The sequence below is a fragment of the Octodon degus genome, unplaced genomic scaffold (assembly GCF_000260255.1).
Source record: "Octodon degus isolate 3935 unplaced genomic scaffold, OctDeg1.0 scaffold00262, whole genome shotgun sequence".
NCBI lineage: Eukaryota > Metazoa > Chordata > Mammalia > Rodentia > Octodontidae > Octodon > Octodon degus.
The window spans coordinates 2,161,572-2,181,139 of record NW_004524838.1 but is presented as its reverse complement, the minus strand read 5'-3'; the positions used below and the strand labels follow the sequence as shown (position 1 = coordinate 2,181,139).

The following is a 19,568-nucleotide window of genomic DNA, read 5'->3' as shown; positions in this document are numbered from 1 at the left end:
TCATATAGTTTACATTGTATTGGGAAATGATTACATGTAAACTTCAAGAATTCTTTTTACACAATAGTTTGGGTTTTCCCCTTTTCTTTCTTTCTTTTTTTTTTTGTATTTAGTACAGGGTCTACAGAGTCTACAGGGTCTCACTACACAGATCGGACTTGCAGTGATCTTGTTTTCAGCCTCCCAAGCCCTGGCTACAGGCACAGGTGTGCACCACCACGCCCAGTCTCAATGGCTATCTCAGTGTGCCCCAGGGGCAGGGCAGGCACACCAAGGATCAAACCTGGCCACTGTGCTTTGCCTATGCAGGCGCTTTAGTCTGCTGAGCTATCTGGCTGGCCTTCCCCTCTCATTCTAAGACTTGCACTTTAATTTTACACGAATATATATTTTCTAGTAACATTTAAAAACCTTGGTTAAAAAGAGTTGAGCAAAACATGCCTTACTTACTTCAGAAAACCTTGCTTGTGTTTCTTACTTTCATAATTTCCATAAACAATTTGCAGCAACAGACTTGCCAATGTTATCAGCTTAGCATCAGGAGCCGTATAAAAGCCCTTCAGCAAATTATATCTGGCTTCATCGAACAGAATAAGAATAGCTAGAGGGTCTTCAATCTTAAAAAAAAACGTATAATCTTGTTACTAGGCTACAATTCCCTTTTAAAAATACACAACTTGCTACTGTCTGTTAAAAGAAAAGAAAAAAATCTATAGATCTTTATCTTTCTGAGCTGTTACTATCTGGGGCAGAAGCTGGCAAAATCTTTCAAAGGAAGCAAGTACCATTTTGTGTTCTGTGAGCCACTTAATTTCTGTCCCCACTACTCAGTCTTGCCATTAAAGCATGGTGCAGCAGCAGGCAACATGCAGATTACCAGGTATGACAGTGTTCCAGACAACTTTTTAATAGATAATGAACTATGAATTCTGGACAATTTTCACATGACATTGCTCTTTGGAGTATTTTAATCTTTAGAAAGTATAAGTAAGTATTCTTAGCTTTTAGATTATATGAATATAGGCACAAGGCAGAATATGTCCATAGGTTGTACTTTGTTAACACTGGATTGATATAATAACATTAACATCAATTTGTGGATATGGACAATTTTTGGCAAAATTTTATCCAAAGATTTACATTCCTAAAACATTTTCTATTATCTATATTTCACATAATATAATAGTGTACCTCAAAGAATGTAAGTGTGTCAACTGCTGTGTATCAATATAAAATAAAGTGGGTCAAAAAGAAAAAACATAACTTTTTGTTTTAATTTATTGTTTTGATTTTTTTTATTATGTAGACCAGGCTAGCTTGTAGTAATCCTCCTTTCTCAGTATTTCTAGTGTTGAAGTTATAGGCATGTGTCACCATACACACAGTGACAAACATAATTTTAACCAACTACAGAAATGACCCCTGAAAGTTAGCCTTTGATAAACATAACTTTTTTTTTTTTTTTTTTTTCCAGAACCAGGGATTGAACTCAGACCCCTGCACTTGCTAGGCAAGCACTTAATTCTACTGAGCCATCTCCCTGGCCCTGATAAACAGAACTTTAAAGAGCTTGTTTGAAAGCAAAGATTTTAAATTTATTCAAATAGAAACTTTGTAATATCAAGTAACATTACGGAGAATATACTTTTTTAATTGAAAGAAACTTATCCAGTAAGATTAACAAATATTGAGAAATGCTAGTTTATAGAATATATTTGTACTTAGAAACAATCACCAATTGCAAAGTTTCTGAATAATAAAGTATTTCAAGTATTATATGAGCTGGAAAACAGAATTTTGTTTAGCTAAATTCTATTTTTCAGCTTGTAATATTCAGAGAACATTATAAAAAAATTAAAACAGAACTTAATGAAAATACAAAGATAAGCAGACCATTTTAAACTGAAAAAGACTAAGAAGCCACATATGAAGTATAAACCCTGACAACATGTGCTGATGAGTTTGGGAAAATACTACGAAAAATCTGAATTGGATATTATTATGGAAATATCAATTTTATTAGGCCAAAATTGTATTACGGTATAGAATTATGTCTTTATTGAAGTATGCAGACTTGTCCTTACAAAATACTACCAAAATAAGCATAGATGGAGGACCATGATGTCTGCAATTCAATTTAAAATGGTTCACAAAGGAAAAATAAGACAGTAAAAGATAAAGTATGAATCTAATAAATGAGCTTATGGAGTGAATTGTATTTTTTCAACTTTTTTTTGGCTTTTTGTAACCGTGTCTCACTATGTAGTTTAAGCTGGCCTTGAACTTACTATGCAGCCCAGTTTGGCCTTGAACTTCCAGTGATCCTCCTTCCACAGTCTCCCAAGTGCTGGGATTACAGTCATGTACTATCATGCCTGGTTTTTCCAGTTTTAAAATTTCTCAAAATGTTGGGGAAAAAAGATTGAATAAAGTTTATTTTTCTACTAAAATCTAAGTTGGAGCCAGGTGTCATGGTTCATGCCTATTGAGACCAGCTTACACTGCATAACAAGTTCAAGGCCAGTCTGAATTACATAGAGAAACCTGTCTCAAAACAAGAAACAAACAACAACAAGAACAAAAACTGATTTGATAAATTCAAAGGTTTAACTAGGTAATAAATAAAATTCTGAATATTGGGCTGGCCAAATAGCTCAACAGATTAAAGCACTTGCAAGCAGCAGGCACAGAGGCCGGGGGTTCGATCCCCAGGTCTGCTGTGCTGGCCCCGCCTCCAGGACGCACTGAAAGGACAACTGAGACTGGGTGAGGTAGTGCAAACCTGTAATCCCAGCACTTGGGAGGCTGTAAACAGGCGTAATACTATGAGTCCAATCTACTAGTGAGACCCTGAATGCCCTGTAGACCCTTCCCTAAAATACAAGTAAATAAATAAACAAAATTCCAAATATTATAAATGAATTTTGATCAATAACTGTTCTTTTTATTCTAATCAGGGTGTTGTTATCCTAGTAGAATGACACTGTACAATAAATACAATTCTGTTTTTTCATATTCTATAAATAGGAATTTTTTAATTCTATAATAAAAGGATAAGAACATTTTACCAATGATCATATTCTAATTTACCTTAGTAATTATTAAGCTTTCTTTTTACTTGAGTCTACCTTATAATATGCAATTTTTATCCTACATGTTATTGTAAATGCTTCTGTCCTCTTATCAGATAATTTAAAAAACATTACATGAGTAGAGAAGGTAGATTGAATATATTGAGATTACTTGAGGATTTTTTTTTTTCAGACAGGGTTTTGTTGTATGCTAGTCCAGGCTGGCCTTAGCTCACAGCTAAACTCCTGCCTCAGCCTCCTGAGTGCTGGGATTACAGGTAATGCCACTACACCCAGCATGTGGGTTATATTTCTAACAAAGATCATTAAAAATTATAAGCATTCTTGTGATTCTCTCTTTTTTTAAAATGTATTCAGTACAGGGTTTATAGGGCCTCACTACATAGACTGGAGTCATACTGATCCTTCCTGTTTTCAGCCTTCCAAGCGCTCAGACTACAGGCATGCTCAGACTACATGCGCCATCACACCAGTCTCATTCACCAACTCAGCATGCCCTGGGGGCGGGGTACAGCCTCTGAGTTTGCCTAAGCAGGTGCTTCAATCTGCTGAGCTATCTGGCTGGCCCCTTGTGATACTTTTTAGCCATATTAATGGTCTAACTTCTCTGCCTAGAACTTCTAGGATACCATCAAATCACAGTGCTTAAAGGGTATTCTTACATTGTTCTTTAATTATAGAAGCAAAGTTTTAAGTCTTTTTACCTTTAAGCATCACGTTAGCTATGGGTCTTCCAAAAATACAATTTTTTTTTTTTTTTTTTCCGGCACCGGGGATTGAACTCAGACCCTTGTGCTTGCCAAGGAGGCACTTATTCCACTGAGCCATCTCCCTGGCCCCAATACAATTTTTTTTTTTTTTTTTACTTTATTAAAATACTGAGTTTATGTCACTCGTGTATTTTTGTCTCCCCACCATCTTTATGTCTGGCCACCACCAATACTATGTCTTATCATAACATTCCATACATAGTTAAAATCAAGTAAAGGTTGGCATGCCCTCTTTAAAAACTAAACAGCCATTTCAGACAACACACTTTTGTCAAAAGGACCTAGATAACATTTATCAAACACGGTAGGGGAAGTTCTCACTTTGCATTATAAAAGGATAGCCAGACAGCAACTGTTACAGAAATGGAGTAAGACAGCAAATTCTAACAAACTGTTTAAACTGTTTTCTTAAAGAGACTTCCTCCACTGCCAGAGATCTTGAATAGCCTCCTGGTCAGTCATCTGGAAGCAGTTCTCCACATAACTGATGAACTTGGCTTCAACTTTAGGACGAGAACCACCTTTTTCTATGCTTTCTTGAATTTTTGCTTTACTGCCCTCTATGGAAGTAGGTCCTTTGGGTGTTTTAGGAGTCTCCCTTGTTTGAAGGATTCCTGGTCTTTTGATCTTAAATGTTGATAGTTTTCAGTCTTTTCCATTCTGGTTTGATTTTTGTGCATTTTTGGCTGGAGTATCTCATGTCAATCTCTTTATTCGAGCTTTCTCTTTAGTTTTCTCATCATCAAAATCCTCTTCCTCTCCTTACCTTCATCAGCAGCAAGTTTTACTTATTTCTGTGGAACCTTACAACCACCTCCAGAGCAGATTGCTTTCCAGATATACTTTAAAAAGAGTTTGATTTCTACCTCCTCATCTGATTCTGTATCTTCCTCCACAGCTACTAAGTGCTTTTCACTAATATGCATAGACCCTGGACCACACTTCAACCTTAAGACAACAGGTGGGGTAATTTCAGAGTTCCTAAGGGAAACCTTTGGCTGAACACATTTTCAAAGTTGACAGTGTTACTTTAATTGGACTTGCTTTGTAATTCATAGTCTCTGCTTCAACAATGTGCAATTCATCCTTTGCACCAGCCACTGAACTGACCATTCTTAATAACAACTGGTGCTCATTTTCATCCTTATCCACAAAGTGGTAATCTTTGCCGGCCTTTGGTTCACACCCAAAGAGAGTTCTGGGGCCTCAGGGGGCTCATGTCCATATCCATGCAATCTTCCAAGGAGCAGTGGCATGCACTTAGGTGGGAGAGAATGCAGATGGAAGTGAATGAGTCCTGCTCCAGAGAACAGACTTACAGGGATTCATGCCAGGGAAAACCATAAATGTATTTTATCATGCTAAGCAAGTCCTTCTTTAGTTTTCTGAGTTTCTATCATTAACACTTTTTTTTTTTCCTGGAACCAGGGATTGAACTCAGGCCCTTGCGCTTGCCACGGAAGTGCTTATTCCACTGAGCCATCTCCCCAGCCCATGAACACATTTTTGGTTTTTTAAAAAATTTTAAAATCTATTAGTACACAGTCATAGGACTATTTTTTTATTTTGATAGTTACCACTGTATTTAGATTAACATACTTAAAATGGTTATAATCTTTCTCCTTGGTTTCTTATCTCATTTGCCATTCTTAAGTTATTATTTCACCTCTTCTCTAAAAACAGTATTCAGATGACAGCATAAAGTACTTGTTTGGGACAGAACTTTCTATAAATTTAACTTCTATTATTTTTTTTTACTACCTATGTAGTCTTCTGCTTGAATCAAGAGCAGTTGCTTATTATGGAAAATATGTCTTCCTTGAAAATAGACTCAGTTTTTTGTTTGTTTTTTTTTCTGTTCTCTCCCTTACCTTCTTTGGAATTAAAATTTACACAATTGATTAGCCCTCAAATTTACTTTTGGTACCACTTCCTATTCTTAAAAAAAAAATTGCAGACATTCATTCCTTATCTGATTGCTAATTTTTATTTTTTATAGTATCTGTTTCTTAAAAAACAATGACAATGAGAATGAAAAAGAAAAAAGTACCAACTGAAACTGTATAAACACCACTGGAATGTAAACACTGAACAGAAAAACAGAAGTAGAACAACTTAGTACAGGAATAACAGAGTTTCTGTCTCTAGTGTCTATGGCAGATACTCAACAGATTTTGCACATTTAAATGACTGTAAGTAAGATTTCTGAGCAAACCTTTTTTTCAACTTCCAAAGGAAGTCTCACATCTCTTCTTAGGAAAAGCTGTGGTGTTTCTCTTTGGGGATCCAAATTAGTTAGTTCAGCAAGTATTTCTGGCCAGTCACGAACATGTTGCAAAGGTTTATGGTAAGGTTTAAGCTGAAGGCCTGAAAAACATCTTTCCTTTTATAAATGGTAATGTAAAAATAAATCAATCATATCAATGCACAGAAATGCTATATTTAACTAGCTCTACTAAAGTACCAAATATATATAAAGGTCAAAATTTAAATCATTGCTTAATCATTATTACTATCTAATTTCTAGGCATATCACTTTTAGAAATATAACTGAAACTTTTTTTTAATATCCAATTTTTTTATTTTTTTACTTTTTTTTTTTTAGTACAAGGTCTACAGAGTCTTACTGTACAGATTAGACTCGAAGTGATCCTCCTGTTTGCAGCCACCCAAGAGCTGGGATAACAGGCTTGCGCCACCACACCCAGTCTCATTCTCTATCTCAGTGTGCCCCATGGGCAGGGCCGGCACAACAAGCTGGATAACTGAAACTCTTTTTTTTTTGGTGCGGAACTGGGGCTTGAACTCAGGCCCTTGAGCTTGCCTGGGAAGCGCTTATTCCACTGAGTCATCTCCCCAGGCTGGATAACTGAAACTCTTAATTCCATTATAGTCTATCAATTACGACATAATGAATATAGTGCTCAAAATTACTTTAATTATACCATTAGATAACCAACCACATCAATCATTGTGTACATTTCTATAATACTGTGTCAGATCTACAGTGACATTAGGTTGATTTTAACTAAAAAGGTTAAATGGAAGCTAATGTAAAGAAAACATCTGTATTATTCTGAGGTTAAAACAGAAAATAAAGACAAATTTTATGGGCACATGTTTAATGGCATTAAAATCAAATGCCAGCATATAAGCAGAAAAATTTGGCTCCTGCAACTCACAAAATGCTTTGAAAAAAGCAAGAAAGGGGGCCTAGGGAACTTACCTGTTTCAGCAGTTGTAACATTAATAATTTATATAAACGAGAACACAGTATTATTTTAAATTTAAAAGTCAATAATAAATATGTTAATGAAAGTTTAACAACATATTCCCAAAAATGAGTAATAGGCTTTGAACAACAAAATAAACTTTCTTACTAAGGTTTTCTGAACAAATCCAAATAGTGAAATACTGCTGAGTTTCTTGAGAGAGACGCATGCCTTCCATTATCTGCTGTACGGTGGTATTATTCCCATGCTTCAATTCAACAGAACGATATGATCCATCCATTCTGTATATTCGTACTTTTTCATACTGAGACAAAAAATGGTAATAAATTATACAACCTGCCTAAAAATTATGCATCACACCCAAGAAAATACTTTACTTCCAACTTCATATCCTTTGATATAGATTTCTTCTCTTTTACTTTTTTTTTTTTTTTTTTTTGAGACAAGGTTTCACTATATAAGTGCTGGCCTTGAACTCAAAAGATCCCCCTGTCTCAGTCTCCAGCATGCTGTGGTCACAAGCCAGCTCTAGCAGAGATTTCTAATATGGAAAATATTAGAAAAACTGCTCCAAATGAGCACTTGTTGACAATATTTTAAAAACATTGTACTTCTACTATAATTTCTAAATTATTTTTTTTCTGAATAGTCAATGGTTCTTTAGTTTAGGAAACTAAAAGAAATGACTTTTTAAAAAATACTGAATTCCAAACTGACAGGATATTTCAGTTTTAAATGTAAAATGAAAATATCACATGGGAGGTTTAGACTTGAATCTAGGCTTACTCGAGTACCTCATGAGTCTAGCAGGCCATAAATGATACTGAAGAAATATGTATCAATAATAACTCAGAATAAGAGAAGTCTATAAAGAAGACCTTGAAGGCAAAAGTTATAGAACAATAGATTTTGAGCTATTCTCTCCTTTAGTTCAGTCCACAATTTTTTTTTTTTTTTTTTTTGCGGGGGGGAACCAGGGGGTGAACTCAGGTCCTTGTGCTTACCAGGGAAGTACTTATTCCACTGAGCCATCTCCCCGGCCACTCTCCTTTAGTTCAGAAAATTCCAAAGTAGGGCTGGGGAGATAGTTCAGCAGTCTACATGCCTGCTTAGCAAGTACAAGGACTCAAGTTCGATCCCTGGTACCATATGTGATGCCAGCCCTGGAACCAGGTGTGGTAGTGCACACCTGTAATCCCAGCACTGGAGAGGCTGAGACAGGAGGATCACTATGAGTCTGAACTGCGTAGTGAGACCCTACATTAAAAAAAATCCAAAATAGTGGCAATTCTCAATAGATATTTATTGTTGTGAGAAACATCTGATGCTTCTCACAGAAGAGGGAGAAAATCACTTTATTCTAATTAATTCAACTAATAACATCACAACAGCTGGTTTAAGGAGGGCACAGAAAAATACGGCCCAAAAATCTAGACCATCTGGTCACTTCCATACGACTGATACACCCTCTTCCATCACCATTCTGAAGCTATAATGAGGCTGAATTCAATTATTTTACTCTTTCATTACTAACTACATTTCTATGATAAAGTAACTTGATCAGATCAAATTCTCAGTTCTCCAACATCAACTTCCTGATTGGTGTGCCTGCAATTCTACACTGCCTGAGCACTTCACAGAAACTGTCACAGAGCTTAATGCTAGGCTGGTTCCACACACTCCAAAAACTATTTTATCTCAATTAACAAGGGCCACCAGATTTTTCTTTCTGCTGCCAGCAGCTGGGTTTCCCGAGGTTCCTGGTAAGTGACATATGGCTTTGAGGGTTTATCACTGCCTGCCTCACCAAAGCCACCGTACATGGCATGGCTCAGCATGAGCCCTTAGCAGAGCTAACAACCACCTCCACTGCAGAGGCAGCCATCTGGGCCATCAGACTGGGCTTGGGAAGCAGAGCAGGGGAGCCCAGGCAGATGTCTGGGCTGCTTCCAGGGGCAGGGGCCTCTTGGGCAACTGGGTACCTGACTAGGTGCAGCTCACATCACAGGGGGCAGGATGGCTATAAAGGCCACATGAGAAGTACCACATTAACTTCTACAAGGCATCCTTGGCAAACAAGAAAGGTCTAGAAACACAAAACTCTGTGAAGACTTTCCCAACTCATTTTAGATAAAGGTACCTAATCCCTTTTATCCATTCAATATAAAAATTATCTCAGAAATAAAAATGTGTTATTACCACAGTTAGAAAACAGAATGTAATAAAGTAGATCATAAGGACAAGGGAGATAGTTCAGCAGCATAAACGCCTGCCTGGCAAATGCAAGGTCCTAAGATCAATCCCCGGTTTGATCCCTGGTGCCCCCAAAAAAGTAGAACATAAATGTGCCTCTGCTATTTATTTCCTTAATTATCATAGCACCTGGAATATTGCTTTGAAAAAATGTGTATGAGTTTGCTATGTGTATGAGTAACAGTCTTCAAAGACAGAGATGACATATTCCTTATCATTTCACATTACATATTCAACTCTGAGACATATTCAACAGTGTCCAGCTGATAGTACTGTCTTAAAAGCAAAGATATCTGGGTTCTATCTGTTGAAATTAAGTTTTCATTCTTTAACTGATGGTATAAATCTTTTTATCTCATTTACAAATTTTCAAAGTTTTAAAAATTATTATTTTATCATCACTACAGCTTTTGGGTATAACTGAGTTCCTTCTAATTATTAGTTCTTTTAATTTTACTTTTTTAAATACAATATCCTTTTAACAGCTATTCATATCCAGGATCAGATTTATGAGTTTATTTTGGTTAATTAGATGAAAAGACCAGGTTGAATTAGCAGAACAAAGGAAAATCACTTATTTCACTTTGTGAGGAAGAAAGTAAATTTGCTGTAGACTAACTTAATGAGACTATATAAAAAAATGGTATGTGATCCTATTTTTATACATAGAAGTATTGCTTACAAAACCGAATGACCGAGTAGTACTTCGATTAAATAGGCCGGAATTATGTGAAACCAACACACCAAGAATAGTCATGTGGCACTTCAAGTTTTGGTCAATGACAAAAAACTTAGGTGAGCATATAACATATACTAGGCTAGGTATGTAGGTGGCTATACAATTTTGGTTTGTGTAATACTGTCTATGAACAAAACTCACCTACTGATGCACTTCACAGAATGTATTCATTAAATGGAATGACACATGACTACATAGATTATATTGTAAATTAGATTTATTTTTGCAAATGAAGGGCCTAATGTGTTTTACCAATGATCTGTATCTTAATATTATATTAATTTTTTATTAATATTAATATTAATTTTGTTATGAAAGCTTTATTTTTTCAAGTCTTGTTTGGTTATTCAACAAATGGGCAAATATTAGGAATTTATAACAAATTTAATACATAAGAATTCTAATAATGAGGCTTTATGGTAGGAAAGAAGTAATTTATCCTTGCCATAGATCTTCAAATTATCTATCAGTTTAATACCATGTTTGGCTCTCAATATTCATGAAGATAATTCTTACTGGTTTGTTAATGGCCTCCTTCAACAACTTTGCTGCTTCTTCCCAGTTATTCTGTTTGTTTTCTTCACAAATATTTAGTGGAGATCTTCCTTGTTGGTCTGTTATGTGCTAGAAATGTAGAGGGGAAAAAGAAAAAGATATTACAAAATATATGGTATTCTAAGGAAAAATATCATTAGTTGGTTTCAATATTAACTATACTTAGTACACATAATACTTAAACAAGAATTCCCAAAGACAAAAGACTCAAGGCACTAATCAAAATGGTTATTTTTAAAGTTTTGATATAGCTACAACACAGATATTATTAATGGTTTTATTTTCCCCTCTATTAAATATTTGCTACAACAAACTCTAGAAAAGGAGTAGAAAACACTTTCTGTTTCAAAAGCTTTTTGAGAAATACAATATAAAATGAAGAAGCAAAATTTATGTACATAGAAACTGGTAATGGTTACATAATGACACAATTACTCAATGCCAATCAAGCATACACCTAAAAATGGTTAAACTCAAAATTTATTCACTTATTTCTTTGTCTTTTAAGACAGGCTTCGTTATGTAGTTTAAACTGGCCTTGAACTTGCACCAATCTTCCTCCCCCAGGAGAGTGCCACCATGCCCAGCCTCAAACCTGTAAATTTTATGCAAGGTATTATATTTAGTACAGCATCTATATGGTCTCACTACAGATAGGCCTCCTAGTGATCCTCCTGTTTTCAGCCTCCTAAGCACTGGGATTACAGGCGTGCACCACCATACCCAGTCTCAATCCCATCTCAGCAGGCCCTGGGGGGCGGGGCTGGCACAGCAGACTGGGCATCGAACTCCAGTCCCTGCATCTGCCTAAGCAGGCACTTTAATCTGCTAAGCTGTCTTACGCAAGGTATTTTTGCAACAATAAAAATTTTTAAATAATTTAAGTTTAAAAGCACAATATGAGTTTCACTCTATAAAATTTTTATTTTTCAGTTGATTTCTTAATTATAAAATTCAATACTTTAGTGTCATTATTTATTGCTTCACTATTAAAAAGAGAAAACTGCAAAGTAACTTACTCGGTCAATTTCTGGGTGGCTTAGAAGAATCTTCACTATTTCAGCATGTCCTCCTCTAGCAGCAAAATGGAGAGGGGAACTCAGCTGTCCATTTAAAAGGTTTGGATTGCACTTTCCTTTCTCTAATAATATGCGAGTGGCCTCAACTTTTCCATACCTATAAAAAAGTAAAGCTTACTGAAAGTCATTTAAAATGTTTTTAAAAATCCAAACTTTAGATGTTATTTCAAAGAGATTTCTCTGGGGCAGAGAAGAAAGGATTAACAGACTAAGAATGATATAAAAGTTGTCAAAGTTTAGAACTTTTAAAAATTATTCCCATTCAATGAAGTTATTTGTCTCTAATCAACTGAGAGAAAATATAACATTAAATGTAAGCTAGAGCAGATGACAGAGAAAGCAACAGATACAAACTACAAAAGTGGTATGATTGAGAGATATGATTTTTTGTCAAAAATAAGTTCAGGTGGCTGAGGCGTAGCTCAGTGGTGAAGCATGTACTTAGCATGTGAAAGACCCTACGTTCAAATCCCCAGCACCAAAAAAAACCAAACAGAAGACTCAGAATTAGAAAGGATTTCATAAATTTAAAAGAATGTTTTATCTTTAGACCTGTTTGTGATTTACAAAATAGGCAAGTCTTCATGTAGTTGCTAAATCAGGCAATGTGGATTATGAAATGTGTAAGATACACGGTCCCCACTCTGAAGGCTTGGATTAGTTACATAATGATAAAAGATTTAAACAACAGTCAACAAAATAAGGAATTTTAATTTGTTCAATACAAATTCTTTCCAAAATTTTATTTATGTCTATTTATTTATATATTTGGTACAGGGTCTCACTAGGAAATGTGCAGTGATCTTCCTCTTTTCAGCCAACCCAGCACTGGGATTACAGGCATGTGCCACTACGCCCAGCCTAGGTGGCGGACTCAGCACATGCTGCTGCAGCAGGTAGTACTGGAGATCAAATCCCAGTCACCACACTTGCCTAAGCAAGCGCTTAGTCCACTGAGCTATCTCGCTGTTTCCCTTTTTTATATTTTTAAAGAATACAAAATTGTGATAGAAAAAAAAAGCATTAAAAATGATACAAGATTTCACTAAACAAAGTAATAGGGATTCAACGACGGTTGCTGTATTATATGATGTTATTTCAGATTAGTCATTCAGATTACCAGATATAATCATCTAAGATTTGTTTAAGGAAAAAAAAAACAATAACAAAGAAGTTATAAACAATTCAAAAAAAGAAGAGAAAATCAGAATAAAAAGCAAGTTTAAGCATTAACTGCTCCTTTCAAAAGACCAGGAGAAATTGACAATACAATTATTCAAACTGTTCTGCATATGTACCTAGATATATTTTTTTCCCTTCTCTTATTTTTCCTTTTCCTGATCCCAGCTTTTCCTTCCCATTGATCTTCAAATTCTTCTTAGAAAAATCAGCAAAGTTATGATTTCAGTCCAAGAGAAGCCTTGAAAATGTCATGGAAGAATAATTTAATTTGGCTTTCTAATAGGAAGTAACTGAAGAGGTGCTTAGAATGGTTTTGTTTAACATTTTTGTTTCTTTTATGGGACTTATCTCAATATCTAACTTCATCCTTATGTTCTTCTTTTTTCTACATAGCTGGAAATTGTTTAAGGAGAGGGATGGTGTTATTACAATCTAAAACGCTTTGTGCATCAAAGGTACGTAACCATATTGTTTAGAAGACAATTGGAAATGCAGGGTTGGTATGCAGAAGGGGAGCCAGTCACACCTTATGTCAGAAGCACGGAAAGGGTGATTAAAGGACCTTGGATTCTGCAACATTTAACAGTTATTAACTAGCCTAATGTATTTTGCAATGCCTAAGAACACTGTTGGCACTTTCCCATAGGGCAGACATTGTCATTCTAACAGTGGCACATATACAATATAGAAGTCCCAACACACCAATATTTAAGTTGCAAATTTTCAGCCAAAAACAGTACAAACATTCATAGATATGAACACATCACAGAAGTAGCTCACTTGTCTTCCAGACCTTGTCACATTGTACTGTGTACTCACTGTACAGTATGACAGTGTACAGTAGCACAGTGCTCAGTGAGAACCCAGATATCCAGAACAATGATCAGAAGGAATAACCACAGAAACAGAAGTGAAAAAAACAGAGTGGACTGAGGCAAAAAGATGGTAGGTGTAACTTTTATGATATGAATTATTCAACAAAGGGCACAATTCTAAGCATCAACGACATGGAACATGTGAAGTTTTCTTACGCTTTACACTGTATATTTGTGTTAAAAGTATGTAAGATTCACTTGCTGAACTTACGAACAAATATGACTTACAAATGTTCTCCCAGAACAGATCTCATTTCTAAGTTGGAGACCTACTATAATCAAAAGATCAAAGTGGAATGTTCAGAAGGCAAGCATGATAGAAAAAGTAGAATAAGAATACTTGTTTGGGAAGAAACAATAGTATTTACTACTAAAAATTCATTTTTTCAGCAAAGAAAAGTAAGTAATTTATTTACCAGCATGCATAATGAATTGGCGCCCAGTGGTCACTATCTAACTGATTGACTGAAAACCTCTCATTGAGAAGACGGCTCAGTAATTCTGAATCTCCTTCGCAGGCACTTCGATGGAGAGGAAAATCATCTACCCACTGTCGTTCTCTAATCATTAAAAAGAAAATTTGAAAATACAAATGGTAGTGTTGAAATTTAAATTGTTTCAAAACAAATATGACACATCTATGAAATCTATGTATTACTGAGCTAAATAATGATTAGAATGCATAATTATGCATATAATTTTAAATAATATCTTAACATTAGCTTTTAAATTTAAGGAAGAGCAATATGTAATAAAACCAAAATAGTACTTGTCTTCTGTGACACTGCTCATGCTTCTCTGCCACTTTTCCTGTTTGGGAATTTGGATTTTTGAGTAGTCTGGGGCTCCTAGACCAAAGTATGGATTTATTACCACTTTATCTACCTAGAAAGGCAAAACAGAAACAAAAAAAAAAAAAACACCCTTAAGAATTTTAGATATTTGACTTTCATATACAGAGGATGGATTTATATTAATGTTTATAATTAACAATTGATATATTTATATCAGGAAAAGAATTATACTAGAGGTGAAATGTCTTTTTTTTAAAATTATTTTATGTATTTAGTACAGGGTCTAAAGGGTCTCACTACATAGACTGGACCCTTATTTTCCCATTTTCAGCCTCCCAAGCGCTGGGATTACAGGCACATGACACCATACTCTGTCTCAGCTGCCATCTCAGCATGTCCCAGGGGCAGGGCCAGCATGGCTTGTGGGGAATCGAACCCTGGCTGCTATACTCTGCCTAAAAAAGCACTTTAGTCTGCTGGGATATCTGGCCAGCCCTTAGAGGGGAAATGTCTTTTGAAACCAAAGCTAAAATTCATTTCTTACCCGATTTGTGTACTGAAGATCTGACCCAAACAAAGGGTTATAAATACAGGTATCTGCTTTCTCTAGGGCTAACATTTTTTTCTTTATTTCTAGTGCACTATAGCCCATATGTAGTGAGTTTTCTGTTTGACCTGATTCAGATGCATATGCAGGGTTTATGACATTTGTTTTTATCCGATCAAGGGGAGAAGGTCTGAATAAAGCTGGAATAAAGTGAGATTGTGCATGGCGTTCATCTAGCCACCTGGCAAAACAGAAAAAAGAGGCAGTAGAAGTACCTGCTCAGAAATGGAGATGAAAAAAAAAGACCACTATCTAACTTGGGCATATGCTATTTTCTAATATTATCATCTAGATTTTTAAAGTTTAATTAGTTTTGGTTAAGTATTTCTTAAATTTAAACTAATGACACATACATAACATTAGCTCTACTGTTATAGAAAGACAAAGCAGGAGAAGTTAAAGGAACTTACTGATTAAGAGAAATTAAATACTAATCCAGTTTTATAATAGAACAATGTCAATTCTTAAGCCAGGGCAGTATTTATTTGTGAAGAATAAAATAAACATTCCACAAACAGACCTGACAATCTTAAGGATTCTTCTTTTTATACTATGTTTGCAAAACTCATCATCTTCTAAGTTGTGGTACTGGTATTCACACAAGGAGTACTCTACTACTGAGTTATATCCCTACCCCTTGTGTTTTTCACTTTAAGACAGGGTCTCACTAAGTTGTCAAAGCTATCTTAGCCTTGTTATCCTCCTTCTCAGCCACCCAAGTAGATGCGACTACAGGGATGTACAACTGTGCTGGGCAATCCATCCATCCATCCATCCATCCTTCCTTCCTTCCTATTTATATATTTGGTACATGGTCTCACTACACAGCTCGGACTCATAGTGATCCTCCTGTTTTCAGCCTTCCCAGTGCTGGGATTACAAGCACATGCCACCATGCCCAGACTCAGAGGCCAGCTCAGCAAGCACAGAGGCAGGGCTGGCACAGCATGTGGTACCAGAAACCATTTCTTAATATATGTATTACTTTCATTATTTTGTTCTAAAAGCATCTAGATCTCTCAAAGTATTTCAACTATAACTGTGTACTTGATTAATTAAAAATATTTCAATGACATTTCTTACTTATCCAAGGCCATTAACATCCGTGCTGTAAGTGTTGCAAAATGAGTACTGGATTCACTACAAACACGCATAATATCTTGCAAGCAGTAAAACACTGGGCATCCTGGTGTATATGTATATTTAGTATTATCTGAAAAAGAAAAATGAAGAATTATGCCATCATTTTAAAGGTTTAGAACTATATGTTCTTAAATTTTAAAATTTGTGGTTTTTTTTTAAAAAAAAGCTTGTTAAGTATAATATAAATTATTAGATTTGGAATTAGAAGGCCTGGATTCAAGTGATGGCTAGCTCTATTACCTTGTCCACTTAGGTGAATGCAGCCTTTAGAATCTTTTTTTTTCCTCTCTTTTTTTTTTCCTGTAGAACTGGGGATTGAACTCAGGTCCTTGCACTTGCCAGGGAAACGCTTATTCCACTGAGCCATCTCCCTGGCCCCAACCTTTAGAATCTTGAAAGGCTATAGAAATTACTTCCTCTTTCTCATTCTCAAGAATGTTGTAAAACTTCAAAGATTTCCAACAACATTTAAAACAGTCAACAATATTAAGTTAAAAACACCAAGGCAAATGTATCTGGAACACCAGAGCTAATTAAAAACATGTTAAGTACTGTGAAGCAGCAGGCTAATGCAATGTCTATTGTAGGTCATTACCATCAGGATTATTACTTAGGCCAGTATATAATGGTTTTAAAAATGATTTCACATCTAACATGTTACTGAATTCTTCCTGCACTATGAACCCAATAAGGGAAGTGACAATACTGTTCCTATTTTACAAATGAAGAATGAATTCTGAAAGTGATGATTGCCCAAAAGCATAAAATTAGTTATCTACAAGGTCTACACTGATACTACCTTTTCTATTATTCAATTATATCAAGAGTTCAACTTAAATTTTCACATTAGATCTATATATTTTAAACATTATCAAATAATACTACGGGGCCGAGTACTTTAGAACTACTACTGACATTTTCTTGTGGCCAGTACAAGACAGGTTCTGATCATAATATACTAATTTTCCAGAATATTTAAATATCTATTATCATTCTAGGTATAGCATATCCTTTGAAAAAAATCCCTTTTTATAACCTAAAGACCTCATTTCTCTACTCTATTTTCAAAAACTAATACAGAAAAATTACTGTTAAACCAAGAAGCCATTTTTTATTATGACAGATTTTCTTTGTTTCATTAACTTAAAAACATTTTTCTGCAATAGTAATAGCTATTAATATAAATTTCTTAACTTCTCAAAAGACTTTTTTTTTAACATCTCAAGTACAACAAAGACTGATAAGATAGATCAGAATATTACCTTTGACAACTGATGGAACAATAAATAATGCTGCTTCTCTGCCTATCTTTTCTCCTTCCAGAGGAAATTTCTTCATTAGTAGCACTCGTTTCCCTAATCATCAAAAAAAAAAAAAAGTCAGCAAAGATAAAAATGGTCTGTTAAGTCTCATAAATTACCTTGAGAATTGGAAAATCAAGTTTTAGGAGCTAGAGACACAGCTCAATTGTAGAGTTCTTGTCTAACATAGGCATGGCTCTGAATTTGGTCCCCAGTACCACACACACAAACACACGAGTAAAAAATTTTTGAAGGCAACATATTAAAGAGATTGAAATAATTTTATGACACACTTATAAAAACTGGTAAAGAGGCTGGGGAGATGGCTCAAGGGAATAAGCGCTTCCCTGGCAAGCCCAAGGGCCTGAGTTCAATCTGTGGGGTAATACAGTCTTCTGTAAACAATTAATAGACTCCCTAGAAGAGAACTTCCTATGCATAGGAAGGAAAAGTATCCTCCTAAGATTGAAAAAGCAGCTTCCAACAGCAAGTCATCCTGTACAATCCTCACTTAGCTGGGATAAAGTTGGTAAAAATTTTATTAAATTTGAGCTCATTGAGGAGAATGTTACACTGCTACCTCTAAATCTTAAAAGTTGTGGGCCGGGGAGATGGCTCAGTAGAATAAGCACTTCCCTGGCAAGTACAAGGGCACAAGTTCAATCCCCAGTTCTGCCAAAAACAAACAAACAAACAAACAAACAAACAAAACCCTTAAATGATCATTAGTTCTTCTTTATTTTGTTTTTTTTTAAATTTTATATTAATTTTATTGAGAAAGAAGTAGCAATGAGACAGTTTCGAAACAGGTTAGTAGGACAGTTACAACAATTAATACACTGCATATTGTCAATTCTTCTTTAAACATACAACTTCTTGCTCAAATTCAGTGTTTAATTAAGATACTAACTAGACTACAAACTATTGTTCTGCACTATAACCATTTGTCTTAGTCTATTTAACCGCATTTGGTAGTAAGGGTGCAATACATGATAACATGTAAGTATGGTATTTATCAACCTTTCTTATCTCCTCACCCCAGGATATACAACAGCTACCAAGTGGGATGCCTTTTGTAGACAAGTAGAAAAGATTTTAAGTAGTTGCATTTATCCATAAAATATCAATGTTTATGATTTTTAAGGCCTATTGTAGCTCCCAAAATTATTTTACAGTTGGACACACAAAATGGAAGTGTCGGCCACAGAATAACATCCTAATAAATTCTGAGGCATTCTTTCTTTTGTCTGTCTTGAGGTCTTGTTCCCATCTGATCTTTCCTGCACCATAATAGCTGGCTAGTTTCTGTAACTTTTGACTGTTTTCTGCTTCTTAGGAGTCTATAGCCTAAGAAAATGGATCACAAAATTTTCATTACTTTTATAGACTGACTGTCCATTATCTAATATTTTAAATGGTGCCTCAGCTTTTTAGGATTAATGCTTCTACAATTCAATTTGGCTGTTTGAAAAATGTCTTAACCTCTACTACCTTATAGAATTTCCCTGTAAGGAAAAGTCCTTACATTTCCTGTAAGTTAACTACCTCTTAACTTATAGGACTTACCCTGTACATGAATATTTTCATTTAGTTCTGAAGAGAACCTTGCCATTTCCTCTGGAGTAGAGAAATTAAAAATAGTAGTTCAAAGATACTTTTCTAGAAAACTATACTTCTAATAAAAGTAATTGATACTTCACTTCTCTCTAGTGAACAAGTCATTAACACTATGATTTAAATATATTTCAAGTTTTAAAAATTATCATTGAGTTACTTCTTGAAGGATTTGACTGTAGATTAAAAAATTATCTTTTGCAAGTTTTCAAAAGGAAAAAAGTTTTTCAAATGGAAAGAAATAAACAATTAGTTGGGGAGATAGCTCAGTGGCTTAAATACCTGCCTGGCAAGCACAAAGTCCTGAGTTCAATCCCCGGAACCAAAAAAA

The 19,568-nt window shown here is 35.1% G+C and overlaps 1 protein-coding gene across 2 annotated transcripts in view; it reads right to left on the bottom strand.

Annotated features, from left to right (window-relative positions):
- The window catches only part of Krit1 (KRIT1, ankyrin repeat containing), a 50,507-nt gene that overhangs the window by 19,594 nt on the left and 11,345 nt on the right, over positions 1 to 19,568 (bottom strand). For both annotated transcript variants that reach the window (XM_004646247.2, XM_023706532.1), the window contains exons 4-13: positions 17,585 to 17,677; positions 16,263 to 16,392; positions 15,117 to 15,360; positions 14,548 to 14,663; positions 14,195 to 14,338; positions 11,662 to 11,818; positions 10,604 to 10,711; positions 7,243 to 7,399; positions 6,078 to 6,229; positions 451 to 617 (exon numbers count right to left, since the gene is read on the bottom strand). In XM_004646247.2, the coding sequence (XP_004646304.1) occupies positions 451 to 617; positions 6,078 to 6,229; positions 7,243 to 7,399; positions 10,604 to 10,711; positions 11,662 to 11,818; positions 14,195 to 14,338; positions 14,548 to 14,663; positions 15,117 to 15,360; positions 16,263 to 16,392; positions 17,585 to 17,677 (1,468 nt within the window). The remainder of the gene's footprint in view (positions 1 to 450; positions 618 to 6,077; positions 6,230 to 7,242; positions 7,400 to 10,603; positions 10,712 to 11,661; positions 11,819 to 14,194; positions 14,339 to 14,547; positions 14,664 to 15,116; positions 15,361 to 16,262; positions 16,393 to 17,584; positions 17,678 to 19,568) is intronic.